Source organism: Pelmatolapia mariae, linkage group LG23 (genome assembly GCF_036321145.2).
Source record: "Pelmatolapia mariae isolate MD_Pm_ZW linkage group LG23, Pm_UMD_F_2, whole genome shotgun sequence".
Taxonomy (NCBI): Eukaryota; Metazoa; Chordata; class Actinopteri; order Cichliformes; family Cichlidae; genus Pelmatolapia; species Pelmatolapia mariae.
Window position 1 is genome coordinate 46,818,494 of NC_086246.1, and position 25,223 is coordinate 46,843,716.

General features: G+C 40.0%; 1 protein-coding gene across 1 annotated transcript in view; it reads left to right on the forward strand.

The window, feature by feature from the left end:
- Positions 1–25,223, forward strand: part of LOC134620049 (cytosolic carboxypeptidase 6) — a 359,217-nt gene that overhangs the window by 14,401 nt on the left and 319,593 nt on the right. The window contains exon 3 of the mRNA XM_063465948.1: positions 17,309–17,433. Coding sequence (XP_063322018.1) covers positions 17,309–17,433 — 125 coding nt within the window. The remainder of the gene's footprint in view (positions 1–17,308; positions 17,434–25,223) is intronic.

A 25,223-nucleotide genomic window follows, 5' to 3' on the forward strand; every position in this document is an offset into this window, starting at 1 on the left:
AAAATTCACTCCTTGTGGCCAGTGCTGTTTGGCCAAATGCTCTTATCAGGATTGTTTTCCCCATGGACGTTTCAAATACCTCTTATTAGTGAACGCACTGGAATCTCTAAAAAATATGATGTTTTTGCTCATTATAAAACAGCTAGTGTCGATCCCTCACTTGTGGTGGTTCTGAATAAAGATTATGATGACAGTATCATTGGCAAGCATTTATACATTTGCTTGGATCAGAACTTTGAATTTGACTGCTCTACATTTATCTTTTGTAACTCACTCACTTGGTCGAGGGATGTAGGGTTGTTGCCACTTTGATTTATAGGTATCGCGGCGCAGCCATCTGTAGCCAATTGCTGTCTTCAAGAAGCTCCTCTGCTAATTGGAGTCAGTAATCTGGCAATCTCTCTGTAGGTGCCTTTTAATACAGTCGAATTTTTGAGTAGAGTTATTGTACTATTGTTATGGCTTGCTGTTTGGCACAGACCCTCCAAAAATTGTGTTTTGGTTTTAATTCAATAATTTTTTGTATATAGCACCAAATTACAACAGTAGTTACCTCAAGGTGCTTAACAATAATGACAATAATAATAATAATAATAATAATAATAATAATAATAATAATAATAATAGAGGGGAAACCCTAACAATCAGCTGACACTTTATGAGCAATGAATTGGTGACAGTGGAAAGGAAAAACTCCCTTTTAAGAGGAAGACATATCTGGCAAAAGAGGCTCACACAACTCGCACGACCAGTTGGGCGTGAGGAGAGGGAAACATGGCAAAAGACACAATGTGGAAGAGAGCCAGGGATTAATAATACTTAATGACTAATGCAAATGCTTGGTGTATAAACACACAGAAGATGAACTTCTGGTATATATTTATGGGATGTTACTCTTGCATTAATTTGCAGTGTAGTTTATGGATGGAGCATTCTAAGCTAACCAGCATTAGCTGATAAGTTAAGCAGTCTTGTTCAGATTAGGCTTACTTTTGCTCCAAACACCAACATGATGCCTTCAAAAGGCTAATGTTGAAGCTTCAATATGCATAGTCCAAAACATCAAAGTGTCATTGTCCAAACATCTGAGGGGGTCTTCTCATGTTGTGAATGCAAATCAAATACTGTGATCTTTACCATACTGTGAAGGAAAATATTTTTGGCATGCTAAATCCTTCCAATTCACCAGTCACTCACTAATAATAAAGTTGCAATAAAGCTGCAGGCTGTAAAACCAAAACAGTGATCTGTAAGACACTAACACACACACTTATAAAGGTACGGGGAACTGCAGCCTCGTGATAAGTGGCTCCTGTAACTTTAAGTATAGAAATTTGACCCATTGTTCACATAAAAATAATTGAGTGTACTTTTAAGAGGCATCTGTCTGTACTAGTGTATTTTTAAATCTCTTTAAATTGCGTTGGATGTCATTAGCTATATAAAAATCAGCTTAAGGGTATAGGAGAGGATTATAAGAGAAGAACACATTTACATGTTTGAAATTAAGCAGTACTTGGAGACACTTCTGAAGTTATTGGGTCTGTTGTAATTGTTTGAATTGTTCTCTTTTTTATACATTATGATGGTAAGTATACAAAAAAACGAACTGAAATAGCGTTAATCATTACTTGAATCTGATTTTAATAACTGCGACCCAATCAGCATGTTACTAGACGATTTCCAAGTGCTTCAGTTCTCAAGGCTTCTGTCCAATTCTGCTCGTTTTGACTGTAATCACCCTTGAGTGCTGAGAAGCAAATATGTTTCTGAGTCCTCCCTTTCTACATCAGCTCACTCCAGTTATCATATCTGAATCATGAAGTTGGCATCATCCAGAGCCTCCTGCTGTGATGGAGAAACTTCATCCCAAAAAAGCTCCCTGCGCTCTTCTCTTCTCATGAATTATGTCTAAATGAAATTACCTAATTATGTCTTGTAATCTCCCATATCCGATGCTATGAAAAGGGATTAGGTTGTCACTGGATGGATTTGCTTTTATGGTATAGTCTAGAAAAAATGTATTTAGATGATTTTCTTATATATTTATTTTTCAATATCTGACTAATTTAGATATATTCATTAATTTCTTGTAATTGCTTGATAGTTAAATACAGTGCCTGAAAAATTCCTTGGTCTTCATCCAAGCCTTTTGAATGGTATTCACCACTGCCTTTCCTGCTTCTTCAGTCTTTCATTTTCTGTCCTTTTTGACAGTAGCTGCACTTAGTCTAATTCTTAGACTGAAATGCTGGCCCATAATGAGAGATTTCATTTGACTTTCAGTGTAGTGTAGAAGTGTAGAAAAACCCACTCACACACCACCGGAGACATCCTCTTTCCTGAAATGGCCAACCCCTGGGTTGACTCTCCCCACTTTGCCTTTCAACCTGTTAAATATGGACCTATATGATTAGCACACATAACAGTGACATGATCTGGCAAGTAAAACAGGAAAACCCCAGCCCTGGCGAAGGACATTACAGATAGAAACTGACTATTTCAAGTCAGTGAGCGGTCCTTTCTTAGAGTGATGCAATCAACTTAAGGTCAAGATCCATTTACTGCCATTTACTGGAAGAAAACTCTGTTTTTGGAGGCAGGCACACTTTTTTTGGCCTGCATTTTCAATGACCATGGTTCTCTGTTCATACTTGATTTTTTGCTGACCTATTGGTTTTTGGCAAGTGATTTCTTGCCTCTCGTTTCCCTTCTTTTCTTGCATCGGCTCCCTGTGTTCCTTAACTCATTACAGAGCAATCAGCCCCAGGCGTTGAAGTGTGTACCCAGAGGGAGCAATAACTGTAAATAAACACTACTGCAGGCTCTCCGATAACATGTTACCAAGATGATAACAGCCCTTCTTAGCAGGCCTATTGACCTTCTCCTTGCCTTAGGCTTCCAAAGAACTCCTCAGTTCCCAGTGCTTTTTTATCTCAAAACCCTCCTCCACCACTAGAGCTATTACTAACGAAGAGGAAAAGAAGGAGGAGGCTACAATAAGAAAAGAAAGAAGAGAGAAAAGAGGAGAGGGAGAGTGCTTTGAGACACAAAACAAGACAGAACAACAAAGAGATGACCTGGGCAGTTATCCCTTTGCCATTGCTGCCACCCCCTCTGTCTGCCTTCAGTCTTTGTAGGGCTCAACATAATTAACTTGTTAAAAGATAGCATGAAATTGGAACAGACTTGCATTTACTCACTACACACCATATGGGAAAGATAAATACAGAGAAGGCAAGAGTGACATAGTGACGGTTAGACAGAGGGAACGTGACAGTAAGGGAACCCAGGAAGGGCAGTGGCCATATTCTGATAAAAACATCATTCAACTAGCTAACTTACTGTTTTAGCCTGAGAAACAGATGAAAGTTAAGATTTCGCTTCTTCATGGTTCACTTCCCAATACTAATGCAGAGAGTTTGACAGTAGCATGTCCAGAGCTGTGGGGCTGAAGCACTGTCTGGATGAGATTGATAATACAATTAAGCCAGTCTCAGTATGAATGCATCACTATGACCCATTACTACACCAACCGCTTCAGATGGAGCATATGAGTCTAGCTCTAGGCCCTTTTGGAAGGGAAAAAATACAATTATAAAAGGCTAGCTCGAAAATGTGTTCTCTTTAGAATGTGCAGGCAGGCCTGTACATCATCAGATATGTGTGGGCTGCCTGCATATCTCACTGCTGTCCTCGGGCCCAGCTTTCTTCATCTATATTGAAACGAGGAGCTCACTGGAGCATAGATGGACTCATAACAATATGATTTTTTTTTTTTGCTTATTGTCCCTTCTTATTGTCTGCTCTTATCCTGGTGTTGTTGTATCTTCTGATTATTTTCAAAATAATTTCCAATAATGTTTACAAAAACCCTGTGTGTGTGGTGGTGCGTTTGTGTGTGTTGCTGTAGAAGACATCAAGCTCATCAAATCTTTTATAATTTAAAGTTAAATGACAATAATCCATGTATTCAGTTCATTATTGTATTAAATAAAACACACTTAAGCCTGTAATTGTAGGCAAGCAGTACCTGAAGACTCAAAGTGGACACAACAGATAGTGAAATATAACTATTTATTGCAAGATGCAAATAGCATCCACTGGGGGGTTATAGAATAGAAGATATGTAAGTCCAGTTTTTAAGTTAGTAGTAGGGGTTGAAGAGAGAAAGACACTTGCTGAACAGCTGAACCACGGGATACTTTCAGCGTTAATAAAATTAGCGTCATAAATATTTGTGAAGATGTGATTGAAGTGCAAACTTTCAGTTTTAATTCAAAGAATTTAAAAACTATTGCTTTGTAACTATTTAGTCATGTAAAATAGTCATTTTATACATAGTTCCTTATTTTCAGAAGTTTAAAGTTAATTGGGCAAACTAACATAATATTAAGACTTGGAAAACTCATGGACATCATCAAACGCTGCGTTTCCTCTCTTAAGATGCTCTGCGAGGCTTGTGCTGCCGCCACATTCAATTGCTGCTTGTCTGTGGTTCTCTCTGCATTCAGTTGTGTCTTCAGTAACTGAAAAGCTGCTCTGTTGGATTGAGATCAGGTTACTGACTCAGCCATTGAAGAATATTCTCAGTGTCCTTTTGCTCATTATCTATTTGCACATCATCAATAAATACTAGTAACCCTGTTCCACTGGCAGCCATACATGCCATAACATTACCTCCTTTAGGTTGGACAGATAAGGTGGCATGCTTTGGTGAGCTGTTCTTTTCCTTCTCCGTGCTTTTCTCTTCTTGTTGTTCTGGTACAAATTAAACTTGTTTTCGTCTGTTCAGTTATTTTCTCCAAACCTCTACAGGCTGTTTTAGATATTTTCTGCTAAAGTTGGTAAATTTGGCTTTCCTGTTCTTCAGTGTATCCTGTACAGTAGTTTGCACCTTGCGGAAAATGTGGTTGATTGATTGATGCTTGTTTGTTGGCTTTGGTCATTGTATGTCAACCTCTTAAAGATTGCTCTTGATCTGTCTAGATGTTCTAAAGGGTTTTTCTTAACAAAAGAATAAACAAAGAAAGAAACAAAGAATTCTGCAATCATCTGGTTCAGTTGTCTTTAGTGGTCTTTCAGACCTTTTGCTGAGCTGGCGAGTGTATTTCAGATGGCTTTTAGTTTTTCAGCCTAATGCTGGCCTCCTTCAATTGTACCAACATCTGTTTGGGCCACATTATTGAGACTTCCAGTGAAAAGCAACCAAATGCAAGTTCCACACTTGAAGTCAACTCCAGATACAAACAGAAAGATTATATTGGCCTAATTTGTCATGGAATACTAGGGCCTTACTTGACCATGAAAGGTCAGTCAATTGGCCTGTATTTGTATAGCGCTTTACTAGTCCCTAAGGACCCCAAAGCGCTTTACACATTCAGTCATCCACCCATTCACACACACATTCACACACTGGTGATGGCAAGCTACATTGTAGCCACAGCTGCCCTGGGGCGCACTGACAGAGGCGAGGCTGCCGGACACTGGCGCCACCGGGCCCTCTGACCACCACCAGTAGGCAACGGGTGAAGTGTCTTGCCCAAGGACACAACGACTGAGACTGTCCGAGCCGGGGCTCGAACCAGCAACCTTCCGATTACAAGACGAACTGCCAACTCTTGAGCCACGATTGCCCATGTCCAATTATTACTGAGTGTCTGAAAAAAGACAATATGAATGAGTTTACAAACCATAGTGACTATTTCACAGAGCTAACTTTATGTAGATAACTCACATTAAAAGAGGAAGTGAAGTTATTCATTGTCTTAGCACACAGGTGAACTCAGATGACGCAAATGAAGAAGGATGGTCTCCTCCTTGGGCACAATGCAAACTCAAAGCAACTCCTTGGGGTAAGGAGGACATGATCTGGCTCTACTCTACCTTAGTCAAGGAGAATCTGAAATCAATGGGCATTTCCATGGAACTTCAAAAACCCAGTCTGTATAACACTGAGCTGTTCTGGCATTTAATCAAGAAATACCAATCCTCTATTGCCATAATGAATATCTCTCAAAATGCTACTATGACAGATTCGTAAATAAAAGAATTTGCTCTTTTTACCTTTAAGAAGAAAATAAAAAAGCAACAAAATGAGTTTGAAAATGAGTTTCATGAGTTGCCATGAACTTGACATGTGTATTTAGCTTTTAATCATGAACTGAATACAATTATATCATCATACATCCCACGCACTTTGATTCTTACAGCTCGGGTTATAATTTTAAATTCACATTTTCATTAGTTGTAGTATTATCATGTGTATGTGGTTTAATACCAAGATGGACAAATGTAGCTGAATGCAGCATTAAAAGAGAAAAAAAACAGCTATGATTCATATTTAAAATTTTCTGTTTATTGCAAAAGAAATAAGCTGCATTAAGTACAGACTGTAATGCTATGGGCACCAGCAGACAGTATGGCTGCAAGGCTAGTAGGCTGCACTAAGATAAATAAGTCACAGTTCTGTAGCAGTGATTTCTGGGTCTCCTATTTCAAACTGTACAAGTATTTTCTCGAGCTATAGTTATTTACAGCAAACACCAATTTGTCACTTGTGTGTATTCTCTTACTAGGGAAGGTCAAACAGCTGGCTACAAAGCGGTGGGACAGGAAGTATGACTTCCTGGACCACACTTTAGATAAGGTAATACTAAAAACAGCATATTAACTGCCTGAATTAACCGTGATTTGCAGTATTAATATGTGGTTAGAAAACCTCTATTTACACACTCCCAATCTTAATCATGAGATGTATAAATCCACAGAATAATATGTATTTGTTAATCATGACCATGCACTTTCTAAATGACACTTTTTAAAACAATTTTAAACAATTTTGTTAATATTTTTAATCTTAAATAACTGGCTTGTAGTTGTTCCATCCAACCATCTTCTTCCGCTTTATCCGGGGCCGGATCGCGGGGGCAGCAGCCTGAGCAGAGAAGCCCAGACCTCCCTCGCCCCAGCCACCTCCTCTAGCTTATCCGGGAGAACACCAAGGCGTTCCCAGGACAGCCGAGAGATGTAATCTTTCCAGCGTGTCCTGGGTCTGCCCCGGGGCCTCTACCCGGTGGGATGTATGTATGCATGTATGTATGTATATATATATATATATATATATTAGGGGTGCAACGATACTCGTATCGATATTGAACCGTTCGATACAGTGCTTTCGGTTCGGTACGCATGTGTATCGATCAATACAAGATTTTTTATTTATTTTATCAACTTTTCTTCTGACGATGCTGTCTGTGTTGAGAGCTCAGTGGATCTGCGTTCAACTACTCCGCCTAGGCTGCACTGTCGAGCGCAGATCCACTGAGCGCAGCGCAAGCTAGCAAGACAGAAGCTTAGCTCGTTGCAACATGGCAAATTGAACCTCCCCCACCCTCATTCAGATCTGGCCTTTGGAACTATTTTGGTCTTCATGTGAAGTATGATCCTGAAGGTAAGCGCGTCATGGACAAAAGTAAAACAGTATGTCGGATGTGCCACGCAGTGTTCAATTACATGGGTGGGAACTAGTGCGTTAGTGCAGTTTGCTCGTTAACGTGTTGACGCTGTCCAGCCCCACGCACGGGGCGATCCGCGGTAGCTCGTTAACGGAGATTTGCCGTGTTGTGGCGTTAACGTCATTTTAGATTAACGCTGACAGCACTAGTGGGAACACAATGAATATGACTGCACATTTACTCCGACATCATCCTAGTGCAAAGACAAGTGGAAGCAGACAAAAACAACAAGCACGCATGCTACAGACTTTACCCGAGTCATTTAGACAGCCGTTAGCACATGATTCTCCTTATGGGGACCTGATATGTTTAATATGCTGCTGAGAGTATACCCCAGAAGAAGCGTATAGTATAGCTTTTATTTTGGAAAGAGCCATTTCTCTGTAATAAACTCTCTTTTCCAAAGATGAGGGATTTCTCGATCAGATATTTATTTATTTTATTACTTTGTCGTTTCAGCAACATTAAATTTAAACACTGTACTTTTGAGTTAAAATATATATTTATAATTTTAATAAATGACAAATTAAAAAAGCATGAACATTTTTTTGTATCGAAAAAATATCGAACCGTGACACCAAAGTATCGAACCGAACCGAACCGTGAATTTTGTGTATCGTTGCACCCCTAATATATATATATATATATATATATATATATATATATATATATATATATATACACACTGCTTTTTATTTTATTTTATTTTATTCTATTTATTTATTTATTTATTTTCCACCTTCGATGTATATTGGTTTCTCTTTTTCTTACTTTAGCACCTTTGTGGTCCAGCTACCCAATTTCGCTGTGCAAGAAACTGCACAATGACAATAAAAAGCTCTAAGTCTCTAAGTCTAAGTCTCTAAGACATGCCCGGAACATCTCACCCAGGAGGCACCCAGGGCGCATCCTTGTCAGATGCCCGAACCACCTCAGCTGTCTCCTTTCGATGTGGAGGAGCAGCTGCTCTACTCTGAGCCCCTACTGGATGGCTAAACTTCTCACCCTATCTCTAAGGGAGAGGCCAGCCATCCGCCGCTTGTATCCGCGATCTCGTTCTTTCGGTCACTACCCACAGCTTGTGGCCATAGGTGAGGGTAGGGACGTAGATCGACCGGTAAATTGAGAGCTTCGCTTTTACACTCAGCTCTCTCTTCACCACGACGGACCGGTGCAGCGTCCGCATCACTGCGGCCGCAGCACCAATCCGTCTGTCGATCTCTGGCTCCCTTCTCCCATCACTCGCCAACAAGACCCCGAGATACTTGAACTTCTCCACTTGGGGCAGGAACTCATCCCCGAACCGGAGTGGGCACTCCACCCTTTTCCGGCTGAGAACCATGGCCTCAGATTTGGAGGAGCTGATCCTCATTCCCGCTGCTTAACACTTGGCTGCGAACCGTTCCAGTGCAAGCTGGAGGCCATCACCCGATGAAGCCAACAGAACCACATCATCCGCGAAAAGCAGAGATGAGATTCTGAGGCCACCGAAGTGAAAGCCCTCCGCCACTTGGCTGCGCCTGGAAATCCTGTCCATAAAAATTATGAACAGAATCGGTGACAGAGAGCAGCCCTGGCGGAGCCCATCACCCAGCAGGAATGAGTCCGACTTATTGCTGGCAATGCGAACCAAGCTCTTGCAACGGTTGTATAGGGATCGAATGACCCGTAGCAATGGCCCAGGCACCCCATACTCCTATAGCACCTCCCACAGGACACCCCGAGGGACACGGTCGAATGCCTTCTCCAAGTCCACAAAACACATGTAGACTGGTTGGGCAAACTCCCATGCGCCCTCAAGTATCCTTGAGAGGATAAAGAGCTGGTCCAGTGTTCCGCGACCAGGACGAAAACCGCATTGTTCCTAGACCCTTATGAGGAAAACATCGCGGGAACAGTTTACCCTGCCCGGGATAGGGTTACCGGGGCCCCGCCCTGGAGCTAGGCCCGGGGAGGGTGCCCGAGGGCGAGCGTCTGGTGGCCGGGCCTTAGCCCATGGAACATGGGCCCATCCTCTCGCAGGCCCACCACCCGCAGGAGGCGCCGTAGGGGTCGGGTGCATTGTGTGCCGGGCGGCAGCCAGGACTGGAGGCCCTGGCGGACTGATCCCCGGCTACCAAGACGGGCAATTGTAGTTGTCATGATTCCTAATTTAGAAATGGTAATTCCTTAATTTATGAAGTGTAAAAATGCTGTCATTAAACAAGTTATATGTGAGCTTATTAATGAAGAGAAAAGCATTTGTATATGTATGTATTAATTTAGAAGTAATACTTTAAAAATGATGAATTTGATACACACTACTAGCTTACATATGCTTTATAATGTGTAGTTATTATACTGTGTTATTGTGAAGTTTTAAGTTTTAATGTTGGCTTTTGACAAGTCCGGACTGTGTCTTTCTCCCTGCATTTAGACAATGATAAGATAAGTGGCTGCTTGCTGTAGCCTCATATTTACTATATGGACAAATATGTTTAAAGATGCGTTAGTTATGTAAATGTTTATACCGCAAAAGCTTGAACTTGTCCTTTAACTTAAAAAAATCCCAACAAAACAAAACAGAAACCATCCTTTTAAGGTTATACGATAGGCTGCAGTTTATTATACGTGTTAGTTAGTTAGATTGTGGAAACTTGGAGGTGACCTCTTTAATCTTGCCTGAAGATGAAGTGATAAGGCAGCAGGGGAGAAGGCATGCTTTGAGAAGTCATGAGGCAGGAGATTGATGTTGCCTCAGTGACGATTTGCCTTTAGACTGGAAGAAGAGAGAGAGACAGAGCAAAACCAGACGTTTTGCTGCAGGTCTTAACTGAGCCCCTTACACTGTGGCTGTCGCCGCTGCTGGCTGGAATCAATTCTATCTTTATCGGTCCCCCTCTTCTGTGTCCAGGAATCTTCCTCACACCACAGAGCAGCTGGGGGGAAAAGCTGATGTGTTTTCCAATAATGAAATGGAACTCAGTAAAAAATAAGTTTAAATAGGTGCCTGGCTGGTCTCCCTCAGCAGTTCAGACCTGTTGTAATCTATAGTCTGATTTTTAAACACAGTTGCAGCCTTGTCTGTGTCTGGCAAAAGAAACTGAATGAATTATCTGAAGTTGTTCTATTATAAGAGAGTCTTTGTTTCTGGTATACGTTAGATTCTATCTATCTATCTATCTATCTATCTATCTATCTATCTATCTATCTATCTATCTATCTATCTATCTATCTATCTATCTATCTATCTATCTATCTATCTATCTATCTATCTATCTATCTATCTATCTATCTATCTATCTATCTATCTATCTATCGTAATTCACGTAGCTAAACTAACATATAGGACATGGCAGTCCTTACATCTGCTAAGGAGGATACACTGTAACTACACAGTCTATTTCATTTTGAAACAACTGCTTATTACTATTCTAATGGCTGGCTGTGTGAGTGAGTTCCACCTCAGGCCTGAGGCAGGCAGGCCTGCTGCTGCTGTATGATGATCCATCTGCATGGCAGAAACCATCCATCCAGTGGATAGCTACAGGCTGCAGGCCGGCCCATTGTGTGGGCTGAGCACTGTGACTGCTCCCTCTTGTACCTCCGTAATGGGATTACATTAGCCAGGTTCTTCTGCTCCCTCTCCAGCTCCCTCTTTTTCCTTCTCTCTCACACACACACACACACACACACACACACACACACACACACACACACACACACACACACACACACTCTGTGAGCCCATGTGTGAATGACTGACTGTCCACTTGGCCAAGTCATGCTTGCACCCTGTTTACTTGCCTATGGCCCTGTGTAATGATGCAGGTTTCATACCCATTTCACTGATACTTTTGTTTGCAACATATAGTGTCTGGTAATTTACACCCTTGCTGAAAAATATGTCATATTTTTCTGTTTTTCTTATTTATTTTTCCTGTTTGTGTGAGACATTGAGAGACACAGAAGGCGAAGAGAATCGGGGGGAAAACATACAAGTATAGAGAAAGACGGAGGGTTTTGTTCAGGGTTTTCCTCAAGGAGAAACTGTCATGTGTAAAATCTTGTTCAGAACCAGCAATTGTGTTTTGTTGGGCTGCACCAGCAGGGCTAAGCTGTTCATTGAAAACCAATTTGTTAATGTCTAAACGCTGCGCTAGTTTTCCCTCAAGGACGAAGATTGATATTCAACATAACCTGGCAAGACACCAATGAAAAAGAATATAGAAAGAGATGATACTCAAGAGGAATTATGCAAGAGATCTCAAGGACTAGAAATTGTTTCATTTTTTTCACCCTTCTCATCTTCTCGCAGTCTGGAGTTCATTAGCTTCTCTTACACTTAAACAATCTGTCTGCTTCATAAAGAAGCTAAAATAATTTTTGACAAATCTGGTGTACTTGGAATCTCTTTAGAACATCATACGTGATCCGCATAACCTATTTTAGATTTATCTGGTTTATCTTTAATGCTTTCCGTGGGCATTTCAGAAAAATCAGCTAGCCGTTAATGCTGGTTAAATACAAAATGATATAGGATTGATTAAAAGGGTCAGGCTACCAGCCTACCAAAGCGTTTGAATCTGGAGGTAGCCACCATAAAATTAAAACGGGGATCAATGGCGTGTCATATCCCTGCTGCTCTGTGAGCTGAACATGTAATTCTAAACTTCATGCTGCAGCCATCTCTCACGTCAGGCCTTCGAGCATTAGGCTCAATAACCCAGCCGCCCAGGGCTACTGTTGCTAACTATGATACTGTATTCATAAACAGCAGTGGACCACTATTCGTTTAGTATCTGTTTCCTGTGCAGAAGTTTAGCTATTGCATAGTGTGTTTGGGTTTTGATGGCTTTCATCAGCTAGAAATGTTAATACCTATTGTTAGCAAACTAATACACGGGGAAAAATCCTGGGAAACCTGTGCAAATGGTGTGCTACAAATCTGTATATAGATATATAGATATATTATAGCCTGGTTTGTAGTAAACAATGTCTTAGATAAAGAAAGAACATATATATTTATATATACAGTCATGTTCGTTCTTTATCTAAGACAACATTTATTGCGAGCCAGACTATAATACACCTACTATAATCCACTTTATTTTCAGTGCAATGTTTTGTAAAAATTTGTCCATAATAAGGAATTATAGTGGAGCCTCTGAATCCTGAGAAAGCAAATGAAATTGTGGTCATGGTCATTAAGCCACCTATTTAAATTTTAAACGCTTTAAAGGAAAAATCTTGGCATCATTTTTAGTTTATTTCCAATTAACTGTTCAGTTAAGTAATGTTGGTAGTAAGTAATGATCTAATCACAACAGAGAGAAAAAAATCAACCTATTGATCCCTCATATAATGGTTTAAAAGCACTTACTGAGTATAAAATCTTAAAAGAGTAATGACCCCAAATAAATAATTAAAATGCCCTCAGAGAATGGTTGGGTTTTCAATATTGAATAACATTATTAAGAGTCTGATAGAAGGGATGACCTTTGGAGGCCATTATTAACTTGTTCTAATAGGCTGTATTTGGCAGCATTGCCTCTATGAATAGCTGTGATGTTGGTATGACAGATGATTGATTTAATGTCACATTTGTTTGGAGATGGCGCTGCTTTGCTGTCTATCTAATGTGTCTATGTTACTGATTTCTACCTGCAGCCAGCTCTGGTTTAACCCTCAGCTTGTAATAGCTTAGGGTTAGAAACCTAGTCCTTACATGCTTGCCTACTCCCTAAAGAGCTGTGCTTTTCATGTGATGATTTTAGGGTTTTTTTCCGAAATATTTCATTCCCTATTGCTACAGGTCACTGTTGTCATGAACAAATGATAAATGTGTCAAGATGTACAGTAAACTTTTTTCCCCTTTGGTTAAATACTTTAAAAAAGTCTACTCTGGAAATGGGTGTTTTTTTGGAAAAAAAAATGTACAAAAGACTAATGGAAAATATTTTCCCTCAAAGAATATGTTTACAATAATTTGGGGATCACAAGAAAAGGTCATCTTAGCAACACTTGTTTGTCTTTCTTTTTATTGTTCCACCTTTTTGTTGTGACAGTATTTCTATAATCTTTCCTCCTAAACTGGCTGAACAGAGCTGTGACATGTTGTTATCGTTATACATGCACAGCTAAATACACACCTTCTGACTTTCTTTGCAATCCTTCTTTTAGCACCTGTAAGTTGGACATGATAAAGGTCATGAATTGACACTCTTTGTCTCTCTCTCCTTTCCACAGACTGCACGTCTACATTCATTATTGTCTCTCTTGCCTTACTTTCTTGGGCTTTATACTCTATGAATTTGACTCAGCACATTTCAGTTGAATAAGCAGATGAAGTACAAGACTTATATACTGTGTCATAGCTTTGCCCAGACACTCCCTAATCAGACTAGTGGTCTACAAAGACAGATTTTCGTTCCTGCACCGGTGTGTTGGAATGAGATGCCACTCACCATTAGTGGAAGCTGTTATTGGACGCCAGGCTTTAAATGTAAATACGAATCAGTCATCAGCTTATTGTTTCACAATAACACCAGGCAGTTTGCTTCTTACTGCTTGTGCATTTCCATTATGTGCTGTATGAATTGAAATAAAACTTTACATTTATAGCTGTGACATGAGCAAATGATTTGCTTGTGCTCAATTTTGCTATTACAGGAATGCTGCATTCTCTTTTACTTCCCTTTCTTCACTGATTCTTTTTGCCTCACATCTTGTGTCATCAGACATAACTTAAAAATACTTGCCTCGTTGACTATAGGTCATGAGAGCAAATGAGGCTGAACATAAAGGCCTACAACAAAGACCTAGTGTAATGAGACGCACCATAAATGGAGAACAGAATCAAATGAATTGTATCACAAAAAGTCACTTTTTCCCCATCACAAAACAAAGTTTCATTGGAAGTATTAATGTTTATTTGTCAGTGCACCTGGTGATTTTCTGCAGTCCTATATAACTTAATGATGGCACGTCTGTGTATAGTTTCAGTGGAGCAGAGCAAAGTGGGTGTGTGGTCTCTGTATGCATGTGTGTGTGTCACAAGCTGACTGGTGGATTAGCTGTCCGATGGCAGAAGGAGAGGGATCTGCTTTGACAGTGTGGTAGTTAGCCCATCTGTCTATAATCTGCTGTGTCAGTGTGTGCGTGCTGCTGCTTTGGTACTACCTGCCACCAGGTGGTCAGCAGTACCCCAACGCCCTGAAATAAAGCTGTGAGGGAGGTGGAGCCTAGTGGTCGGCACACGTTTCCAACAAACTTGATCAGCTGTTGCTCGTATGCTGCACTACATTCTAATACTTAAAATCACAGAGATGATTGGTCACATTTATTGAGTTAAGAATAAACTGTTATATAGTCATTATTATTATTGAGAAGACTAACAGACTTTTAGCTCTTTTTTTAGCTTTTACTCTGGCAGCCAGTAATTTGTGCATAAGGGTTTCCAATTAATGTGTGCAGATATGAATTAGAATAGAAACATAAGGCCTATATTTAGAAAGCCTGTCTTATAATCAGCTACTACCCACCCAGCTTAAAGACAGCTGTGAGAATTGGAATATGGAACGTATTTCCCAGTGGATTAATTATATTTCACTGATCATCTGGATGTATTTTATTCTTATTATTTTTGCTGTGAATAGTATATTGTGTGTCAAATATGGATTGCTTGAACACCCTGTGGTCTTTCTGTTTCTCATACCTATGGCAGTAAATGTCTGAGAGTAATTCTACTTGAGCATTAAGTTGGTTTGAGATACTTTTAAATGCAGAAAAATACGGAGCGTAGTCTCACCTGCTGCTTCGTCAGGCAGAGTGCATTCCAGTGATATTTACTGTTATTCAGCAGAAGAGAGAGAGAACTAACTTTCATAAGTAACATTCAGAATTAAACTTAACCAGATTTGATGATGAATTCTCATCATCATTTTTTTATACTATTTTATTATTGTTTTTGCTATTTGTGCTAATTTTATTATTTTAAATGTCATTTTAATAATCTTTTTTTATATATATATTTTATTTATTTTATATTATTATTACTATTATTATTATTATTATTATTTTTTAACATGTTCAGTGTATCATTTTTGGCATGTCAAGTGTACAGCACTTTGTGTTCAGCTGGGGGCTGATCTGAAAGTACTATATAAATAAATTGCTTGCTTGCTTGCAGATTTCATAATTCATCTGTACTCTAACATTAACTCATAGTTACGTCATAGTATAGCTGCTGTTAATACCCTATTGGAAGTATTGGGTCTCTGATGCTGAGAGGGTTTTGTTAAGGCCATATACTAACTTGTGATTAGAGCAGGGTGATATGACCAAAAATATTTATCACGATATACATTTGAAAATTTGCAATAACGGACGATATAATTGACACTAGACAAAATACTTTACAACTCTACAACTTTGTTAGTGCTAAAAAACCCCATCAATGTATTTTCACTTAAACAAGCAGCTGTTTTTTTATGTGCATTAAAGTTATATAAAAATTTAACAGTGCAAATACAAATTTCTTGCTGACAGTTTAACCAAAAGGCATTTCCAGTGGAAATTGGCCGACATATCCTCAGCATAATCATGTATAATATCCACAAAACTTAAAAAGAGGTTATACACACACACAATACCGTAATATTATGTTGAAGCACAGTACGTATCACTCCGCGAGGCTCCTGCCTACGATAGCCGTAATGCTCCGACAATCCATCAAGCGGTGCGGCTTCGTAGCTTACCAAAGTCGTAATAAAACATTTGACAGATTTTCGAGCGCCGTGTAGCACATAAAATCGTTTCGAGGTCAGTAAACACAACCAGAATTCATACATAAGGCACACGGGATTATAAGGGGCACTGTCGATTTTCAGAAAAATCAAAGGATTGATTTTGAGTGTGCCGTATTTTCCAAAAAACACGGTAATAACGACGGCCCGCTAGCATGCTCTACCAAAAATAGTGCTTTGTTGTGTATCTGACGGACAAAAGCTAAACCAGTTCCACTGAAGTTGCACCATTTTTACAAACCAGTTCTGGTTCATCCGTTTCATTCAACGATCCGCTTTTGCCCTTCTCATTCTCTGTCGCCGCTATGCTTTTTCTGCCATGTGCGTATGAAAACAAAGGCACCGCGCATGCGCGTTTTACCCATATTCTATCGCGATATTTCATTTTCTTATTGTTGTCCACCATTATACTGGTATTACCATGAACGGTATGATACTACTTGTGATTGTCAATTTCAGTGCATCAGTTTTGGAAAAACTGTTGCCGAGGTGTTTATGATACAGAGCCAGCTGTTTTCTCAGCACAAGAAGAGCCTACGACACTCCTTCCTTCCACAATTGATCACTTCTTTGATCCAGATGCTGTGCATGTTTCAAGCAGCTCTACACTGAGAAAAGATTTCACTCACTCTGCTGTTGTACAATAGCAGAAAAAATAGAACGTCAATATATGGTGGTCAGTGTTGCTATTGTGCGGGGCTGCCATAAATTCACTGAGGAATAGGAAACCTTGACTTGGTCACATAATATGCATATTTGGGTGGCTGTTAATAAAATAGGTTGGCCTGTGTGTCTGCATGACATTTAATGTGAACACGTGTCTTTAAAAGCACCTCTTAGATTTAAAAGGAGCTGTTCTACAGCATTATCTTGTCTTAGGATTGGCTGCCTGTCTTTCTGTAAAGTTTTGTGTATATTGACTGAGAGGATTTAGCAATACTGAAGAAGCGAATCACTGATCAGTTCTACAACATGCCAATCTACGTTGTTTTTTTCTTCCCTCAGGGAACCTGGGTCGTGTTGACTACATCAGTGAGTTTGAATTTGATCTCTTCATCCGGCCTGACACCTGCAACCCCCGATTCAGAGTGTGGTTTAACTTCACTGTGGAGAATGTCCGAGAGACACAGGTTAGCGTGCTTTGGCCTTTTAGTGTGTTTGCTGGCTGTCTCTGTATGCACCCACGTCTTCACTTACTAATTAATTTAGAATAGACAGTACTATCTAACTTATCCCTTTCACGCATAGTGTTCATTATAGTGGACAGCTATTCTAAGGCTGTTTTCTTGTATTTGTGTCAGTGTTGATAGTATCCTTGCACATAAACCGCTACATTCACTGACACTGATGTGCCACTCCATACTGTCAAAACGTGTGTTGTCCACCTAAGTGGACAAGTAAAAAACTCTTTAAATAGTACACGTTTTAAAAAAAGTTCAAAAATCTTTTTTTTATGCCTAAAGATGAATAAATATATGAGGAAAACAATCCTGATTGAGGTTGTCATAATTCATGCATGAAAGGGTTAATGTAGATTTTTTTTAGGTGTATACTCACACAATTATAAACTTACAGCAATATTTGCATCACTATCAATTTCTCTTCTTACTTTAATATTACATATATCTTATTATGAGTAAAGAATGGTAATGTAGCTGCAATTTGCAACCAACTGTTTGCCACTTCCTTTTCAAATATCTCAGATGTTTGGTGGCCTTTATTTGAAAGAAATAATGCTAATTTTCTTCAAGAAGCAGTGTTTGGTTTGTCTGTTCTGAGCTACTGTAGCAAAACATGGCAGACTGGATAGAAGAAAACTCCATATAGATATAAGCAATTGTTTTAACCTAAGGAAACCAAAAATGTTAAAATTTATACAGCTCCAAATCGCAACAACAATCACCTCAAGGCTGTTAAAGGTAAGGTAAAGTAAAGACTCTACAATAAAAGAGAGAAAACCCCAATAGTAAGACAGCCCCCCTATGAGCACGCATTTTGCAACAGTGGGAAGGAAAAACTTCAGGAAGAAATCTATGGGAGAGCCAGGCTCAGGGCCCATGATTAAATGATTAAATGCAAAGTGGTGTATAAACATACAGAGAGTGAAAAGAGGCGGGTAGTGAAAAAACTCTCAGTGCATCATGGGAAGCCCACAGCAGCCTAGGCTTATTGCAGCATAACCAAGAGAGGGTTCAGGGTGACCTGATCCAGCCCTAACTGTAAGTTTTATCAAAAAGGAAACTTTAATCCTAATCTTAAAAATAGAGAGGGTATCTGTCTCCTAAATCTAAATTGGGAGCTGGTTCCGCAGAAGAGGGGCTTGAAAGTTGAAGGCTCTGCCTCCCATTTTACTATTAATACACTAAGAACCACAAGTAAGCATGTGATATAGTGCTATGATTGCTACTACCATTTTCCATCCTAAATGCTGGTCCTTTATTTTCAACAGGATTATGGTAAGGGACATAACAAAATATGTGGTTAAAGTTCTCAGTATTTCTTATCTGTTATGCACAAAAATGTTAACTTTACTTAAAACTAAAGTTAAGTTACTAGATTCTGTGTTTCACTGGAACATTGTTCCAGTGGGTCGTGTGCTTATTTATTTGTAGATACCAACAAGGTTTTAATGAGCAAGAGATATTACTGGTATGAAATAATATTTTATTTCTGTATGATATAATTTCACTGTGTTACATGTAAGGATAACACTTGACAATGGGTTCTTGTTGAGCAATGGTTCCTAATAGTTGAGTGAATGCCGACCCCAGCCCAGCAGCCAGACCCTAAACTTTTACAGGTAACAAAGGCAGTGATGAGGCCGCAGCCTCGATTCTACCTTTTCATGTTTCTAAAGTAGAATCGCCGTGGCGATCCCTTTAAAGTCTCTGTGGGCCGGATTTCACCTTTGCTTGGCGGTGTCGGCTTTTTGTTCCTACCTAAATACTAAGATTAAGATCATATATGTACTCTTATTAGGATAGGGATTTGTGGTGGTGTGTGGGGCTGTAACCTGCAGGTTTACAGTGTAATAGTATAACAAATTACTTCCCCCTGGGAGTAATTGAGTAAAGTACTGCATTACTTTTAAGAAAGATATTCTGTGTAATATGTGTAATACATTACACATTACACTGATCATAACAAAGAGGGAAAATACCTCCAGCATGCAGAAACATTTGACCATACAGCATGCAGTTAGTTTACACAGATGTAATGTCTTTGATATGCTGCTTAGCGATGGCGGTGACTCTCAAAGCCGAGCGAATGAGAGACCAATGAGAATCGATAAGGAACTGAATTGATAGGTGATATTGATAATGCAGTCTGAATCGCTAAATTCTTATCAGTTTCCATCCACAGTTATATGTCATATTCTATAATTTGTCCACACCTAAACATGTGCAGCGTAATCTGTCGCAATACTTCCCTGAATGTTACATACTTCATTTTTCATTTGAAAGTTGAAAGTTTTTCCCCCTCAGAGCTAGTGGTAGAGGTAATCTTCAATTTACTACCTCACTTCTTGTCACAGCCTCCAAACTTCCTGCCGCTGGCAAGCTTGGAGCTGGTGATTGGCTGACAGACGTGGTCACATGGCAAAGAGATACACCGCATGTGTGTGCACCGTGTGTGGTTTAAGGGGATGAAGGCTTGTTGTATCATTTGAATACAACATTGCAGAATAAAAAGAAGGAAAAACTGACAATATTGGCATTTAAGTTTGACTGCTGCAGTGTAATTTGTGCACAGCACAGCAGTACTTGTCAGGTGTAGAAAAAAATGAGATAAAGTAAAGAAACAGACAGTCTGGAGACAGCTAGATATAAAGACAGAGTTCATTAGATAGAAAGAAGCAAAGAGACTGGCAAAAAGATAGTGAGAAAAAAGCAAATGTAACGTGACAGTGGAAGGAAAAAAGAAAGCAAAACATAGAGAATGGCAAGGAGGGATCCACAGCGTGCTGCTGTCTTCCTGTAGCTTGTCCAGCCCAGTCTATCTGAGGCTATCAGGCCTATCAGCCCATCTCCCCGCAGTGCTGTAGTCAGCACTAATCACATTTTATGGCACTGAGATGAATGGGAGGCCTCGGCTTGGAGCCGGATCGATCCCAGGACCAGATAGACCAGCACCAGCAGCCTGCAGCCTGGGCCAATAGGATATTTGCTGTTGTGGCCAAATGACAGAAAATGTGTGAGACAATGACAGAGAGAAAGGGACAGGGAAGGGAAATGTGACACTGTAATGACTGGCGATTTGTAAATATCATAGATAATAATATGCTGTATATTGTGGTGCATGCATGCAGCAGGCACAGAGGTGACAAAAACAGGTGAACATCTATCCCTATTGCACCTCCCTGCTCGATCTTTCTTTATAGACCCCCTCAAAAGCGTTTTTTCATTAAAAAACAGTTTCTTATCTGTCCAATTTCCTTCTTCAAAAAAGGTCTTGTGTGAATTTAATCTACTCCAGTGGAAGGTGTTGTGGTTAAGTGCTGCCTGTGCATTTTTTCAGAGTGTGCGTATGTATACACAGGCAGTGTGATTAGATTGTGTCTGTGTGCCTGGAATCATCAGAATTCACATAAATCTTTACTTTATATACTAATGATTGTAATATTGTTGTGACATGAAGCAAAAAAATAAAGCTGAGAAATTTAATAGAGAAAGAATAATAGCATGAGTAAATAAACCAGCTAAGTGCAGCTATAGTATGGGGGAGAGGCTGTGCTATAGAGATATCAGTGGGTTCCAGGGAAGAACTGGGCTGTTGGAGTGTTTCATCCAGCTAAGCCTTGCTAACTCTCAGCCTGAGCCAAGGGAATGGGGAACAGTAAAAGCCCGTGATATTGGAAGTGAGATGGCCATTTTGAAGGAATGTAAGCTGGTGAAACAGATTTGGTCTGCCTCAATCAGCTTAGCAGCTTTGTGGAAATTGGCTTCACCGTAGCACCGGTTATGATGGATGGCCGGATGGATGAATGTCTCTTTTTTTGTATGTCCTTCCTTTTTGTGTGGTTATCGAACCACTCACTTACCTCTGAAAGTTAAGACCAATTCTGGTTATGTTGGTGGCAATGAGTGGGCCATGTGACCGTTTGAAGCGGTGTTAATTTTTCAGGAGAGGTGCACAAAAATTGTTTTCTTCTCAAAGCAAAAAGTACAAAGTTTGTGTATTACTGAAACACATGAAACGACACGAGCCCTTACTTACTATGACCTGTATGAAAGCTTCACGCGATTTAAATTAAGTTTTAATTTCCTGCTTATATTAAAATGAGCACCCACAAAAGAGGCTTTAACCTTACCCTTATTCTAAAATGAAGTTTAATTTACTTTAACATAAAATACATTTATATTGATTTCTCAAAGACTCATTTTGCAGCAGGAAAAACCCAGATATTAGACAGAAACCACATGCTGGTGTATGAAATTTAGATGCATTGGAAATCACAGCTATTTGATGGATTGCTGTGAAATTATTTAGGTTCATATTCCTCTCAGCGGGCATGTACCTGCAGAACTTATGACATCCCCATCAGTCTCATCTGTCTTTTACAAATCTCATCTGCTAACATGCTAAGCAGAGATGATGAACATTACGCCTAATAAACAGCAGCATGTGCAAAAGCATGAAAAATATGCATGACTGCGTATTCTTAGTGATGTGACCAACATGTGACTTGATAAGCGATTGAAATGGACTCATTTATTATTCAGGGGGTTTTTTTTGTGCTTCATAATTTCTGCAAAGTGTTTCCCAGTTGTCTGCAGAGCGGGCAGAATTAGAGCAAATTTGTCTCAAATATTTGGAATGACTGCAGGGCTTGTGGCAGAGTACACGACAACAAAATACAACATACAAGATCAGAGACTAGTAACTGCTGTCTTTGTTTTCACTAGTAATAAGCAAGTCGGGGAAAAAAGGAGAAAAGAAATGATACAATACATATGGAATTAAGTAAACTGAGTTAAAATCAAAGTTGTCTGATGTATGGAGTCTTCTTCAAGTAAAAACTGTAAGAAGCCAGTGAGATAGGACTTTGAAAAAAGTTTCATACTGAGTGAATTTCTACCTGATATGTAACTTCTAGCTACCACGATTTCATTCCAGTTTCTGCCTATGTAACCATCAGAAACCAGTGGGTGAGTTGATATGAAACTCCATTGACTAAGTTGATATGCTTTCCCATTCAGCTGTAGGGGTGTACTTGATGTCAGGTTCCGTGAAGGGCACGGCTGTGAGCTATTATCATAGGAGCCTTAAGGGAGCCATTCATAGAAGACAGGCAGTAAAACCTTGCACCGAGCGCCTTCAACTCCTCCAACTGCTGCAGGGGTGATTTGTAAGCCTCACTTGTCCCGGGAAAGCACAGTGTAGAGCAGTTACTCTCCATAATCAGGAAAGAGGATGAACAGAAGAAGAAGAATAGGCCATGTGTTATATAGACTCCCCAAAGAGCCATCATTACTTTACTTTTTCAGACAATGCTCACCTGTTCAAATTAGTGATGTTATGCAATTTGTCACGGGAGAAGTAAAAAGTTAAATAGGATGTTAAAACTCTCACCACGCCATTAATGACTTTGTTTCGCTAATGCTTATTTACCAGTGCTACGTTTCTGTCCCTGCTGTACTGTATTTTATTAAGCTTATATTATTGAAGCATTTCTTCATTGGTTCGGAACTCCTTGTTCAAGGCCTCGCTTTAAGGACCTCCTCCTGGATACGTTGCTTGTGTTTTCACTTTGACTGGTGTATAAGCCATTTTACTGATCATAGAAGTTGCTGTTCCAGTGATAACTTGATTTGTTATGTAGCTATGTTATTGTACGGGGGCAATCCCAAAAGTAAGGTCTCCTATTGTTTTAGAAATACAAACAAATGTTTATTTTCCATAATATTTACATATTTTAAAGCTTGAAGACTTATTTATATCCCTACATAATCGCCATGTCGGTGGATGCATTTTTTTGGACACTGTGGCAGTTTTACAATGCCCATGTCATAGCCGCTCGCCGGCGTCGCAGAATCGCCTTCTGGACAAATGTTCTTTCAACTTTGGGCACAGGTGGTAGTCACTGGGTGAGACGTGCAGACTGTAGAGTGGGTGAGTGATGAAGTTCCAACCAAAGTTTTGCAGGAGAGCGACACTGTGACGGGCGACGTGTGGACGTGCATTGTCGTGGAGAATGCTTACGCCCTTTCTCAGCATTCCTCTTCTCCGGTTCTGAAATGCCCTTCTGAGTTTTTCCAGTGTTTCACAGTACCTGTCAGCATTTATTGTGGTCCTAACAGGCAGAAAGTCAACCAACAATACCACCTTTCGGGCCCAAAACACAGTTCCACACTGCGCGCACTGTGCGTAAGCATTCTCCACAACACCGCGCGTCCACACGTCACCCATCACACTGTCGCTCTCCTGTAAAACTTTGGTGGAACTTCATCACCCACCCTACAGTCCGAACTTCGCACCCAGTGACTACCACCTGTTCCCAACGTTGAAAGAACATTTGTCCAGAAGGCGATTCTGCGACAGCAGCAAGCGGCTATGACATGGGCATTGTAAAACTGCCACAGCGTCTACAAAAATGCACCAACCAAAATGGCGATTATGTAGGAAAATAGATAAGTCTTCAAGCTTTAAAATGATGTAAATATTATGGAAAATAAACGGTTGTTTGTATTTCTAAAACAATAGGAGACCTTACTTTTGGGATTGCCCTCGTATAAGCTAGTTCAGATCCAAACTAAAAGCCACACAAACTGACCAGCGTCTCTCAATCTCTGTGAGGTGAAAATTTCTTTTTGTGAATGAAGTCCAGTGGTTCTGAAAAGAGCATGTCCTTTCCACAAGTCAGTGAATTTTTTTTTTACTATTGTCAAACATAAAATATGAACATTAAATTAGCATTCACCTCACTGTTGGACCGGTGCTGTGTCCTTTCTTGCTGGAGTAGAGCCGCAGGCTTTAGTGAGCTTGAAAAACATTTGATGTGCTGTGCTCATGGCTGAGATATTTTAGAGTTAGCAGCAGCTCAGGCAAGTAAGTAAAAATGGCAGACTAACAATATGAAAATGTGTTAAGAGAAGAAAAGCCCAGACTACCAACAAAACCTACACGAAGGAAAACCCTGAGGAGCATAATATGGCCTCTTTAAGACTCAAGTAGAAGGAATGAAAGATAGAGAGAAACACTAGAATGTAAGGAGAGAGTAGACACCAGCAGGCTAATGGATATGATGCACTTTAATTGTTTTTTTAAATTATTATTATTTCCCATACAGAAGAAACAGAGGCAGCATTAGCACTGGTGTATTTCTGTGAAGTAATAGTTCTGTAAAGTCAGCTGCTGGTTGTTGTTTATAACATCAGTGACAGTCTGGATAATAGATTTTTTTAACTACGCTCGCTCCTCCATCAGCTGCTGACATTGTCCTGCTTTAGAAGGCCTGTCGCTGCAATTTCTGTGTTGATCAACACATTGAACTTCACCTATGTTTCCCCCTGTCTTCTCAGGTTTGCAGAGGTGTTCAGGGACCCTCCAGCTCCCCTGTCTATTCTGCTTCTGTCTCATTCTCTGCAGTTCTTGCATCTCTTCACTGTCATGTCTAAGTTGTGATGTCCTTCAGCAGTGACAGTGGAGCAAGGGCATAGACAGGTCTCTGGTGAGCACATCGGACGAACATGGGCTAATCGCTGCTGGCGTAGCGTGTCCATGAGCATGCACTGCAGACAGCTGGTTGGTGGCAGCTTCTTGTGGCAGGACCACTTTGGGTCTGTTTATGGGAGGGTTTGGTGGATACACAGCCGTAGGATTAAACTTCCAAACGCTGCTTGTCAACAGGTCTGCTTGTCTTTTTTCCCTCTTCATTTGTATGCCTTTGCATTGCCTTTTCTTTTTGCAGCATATGGCA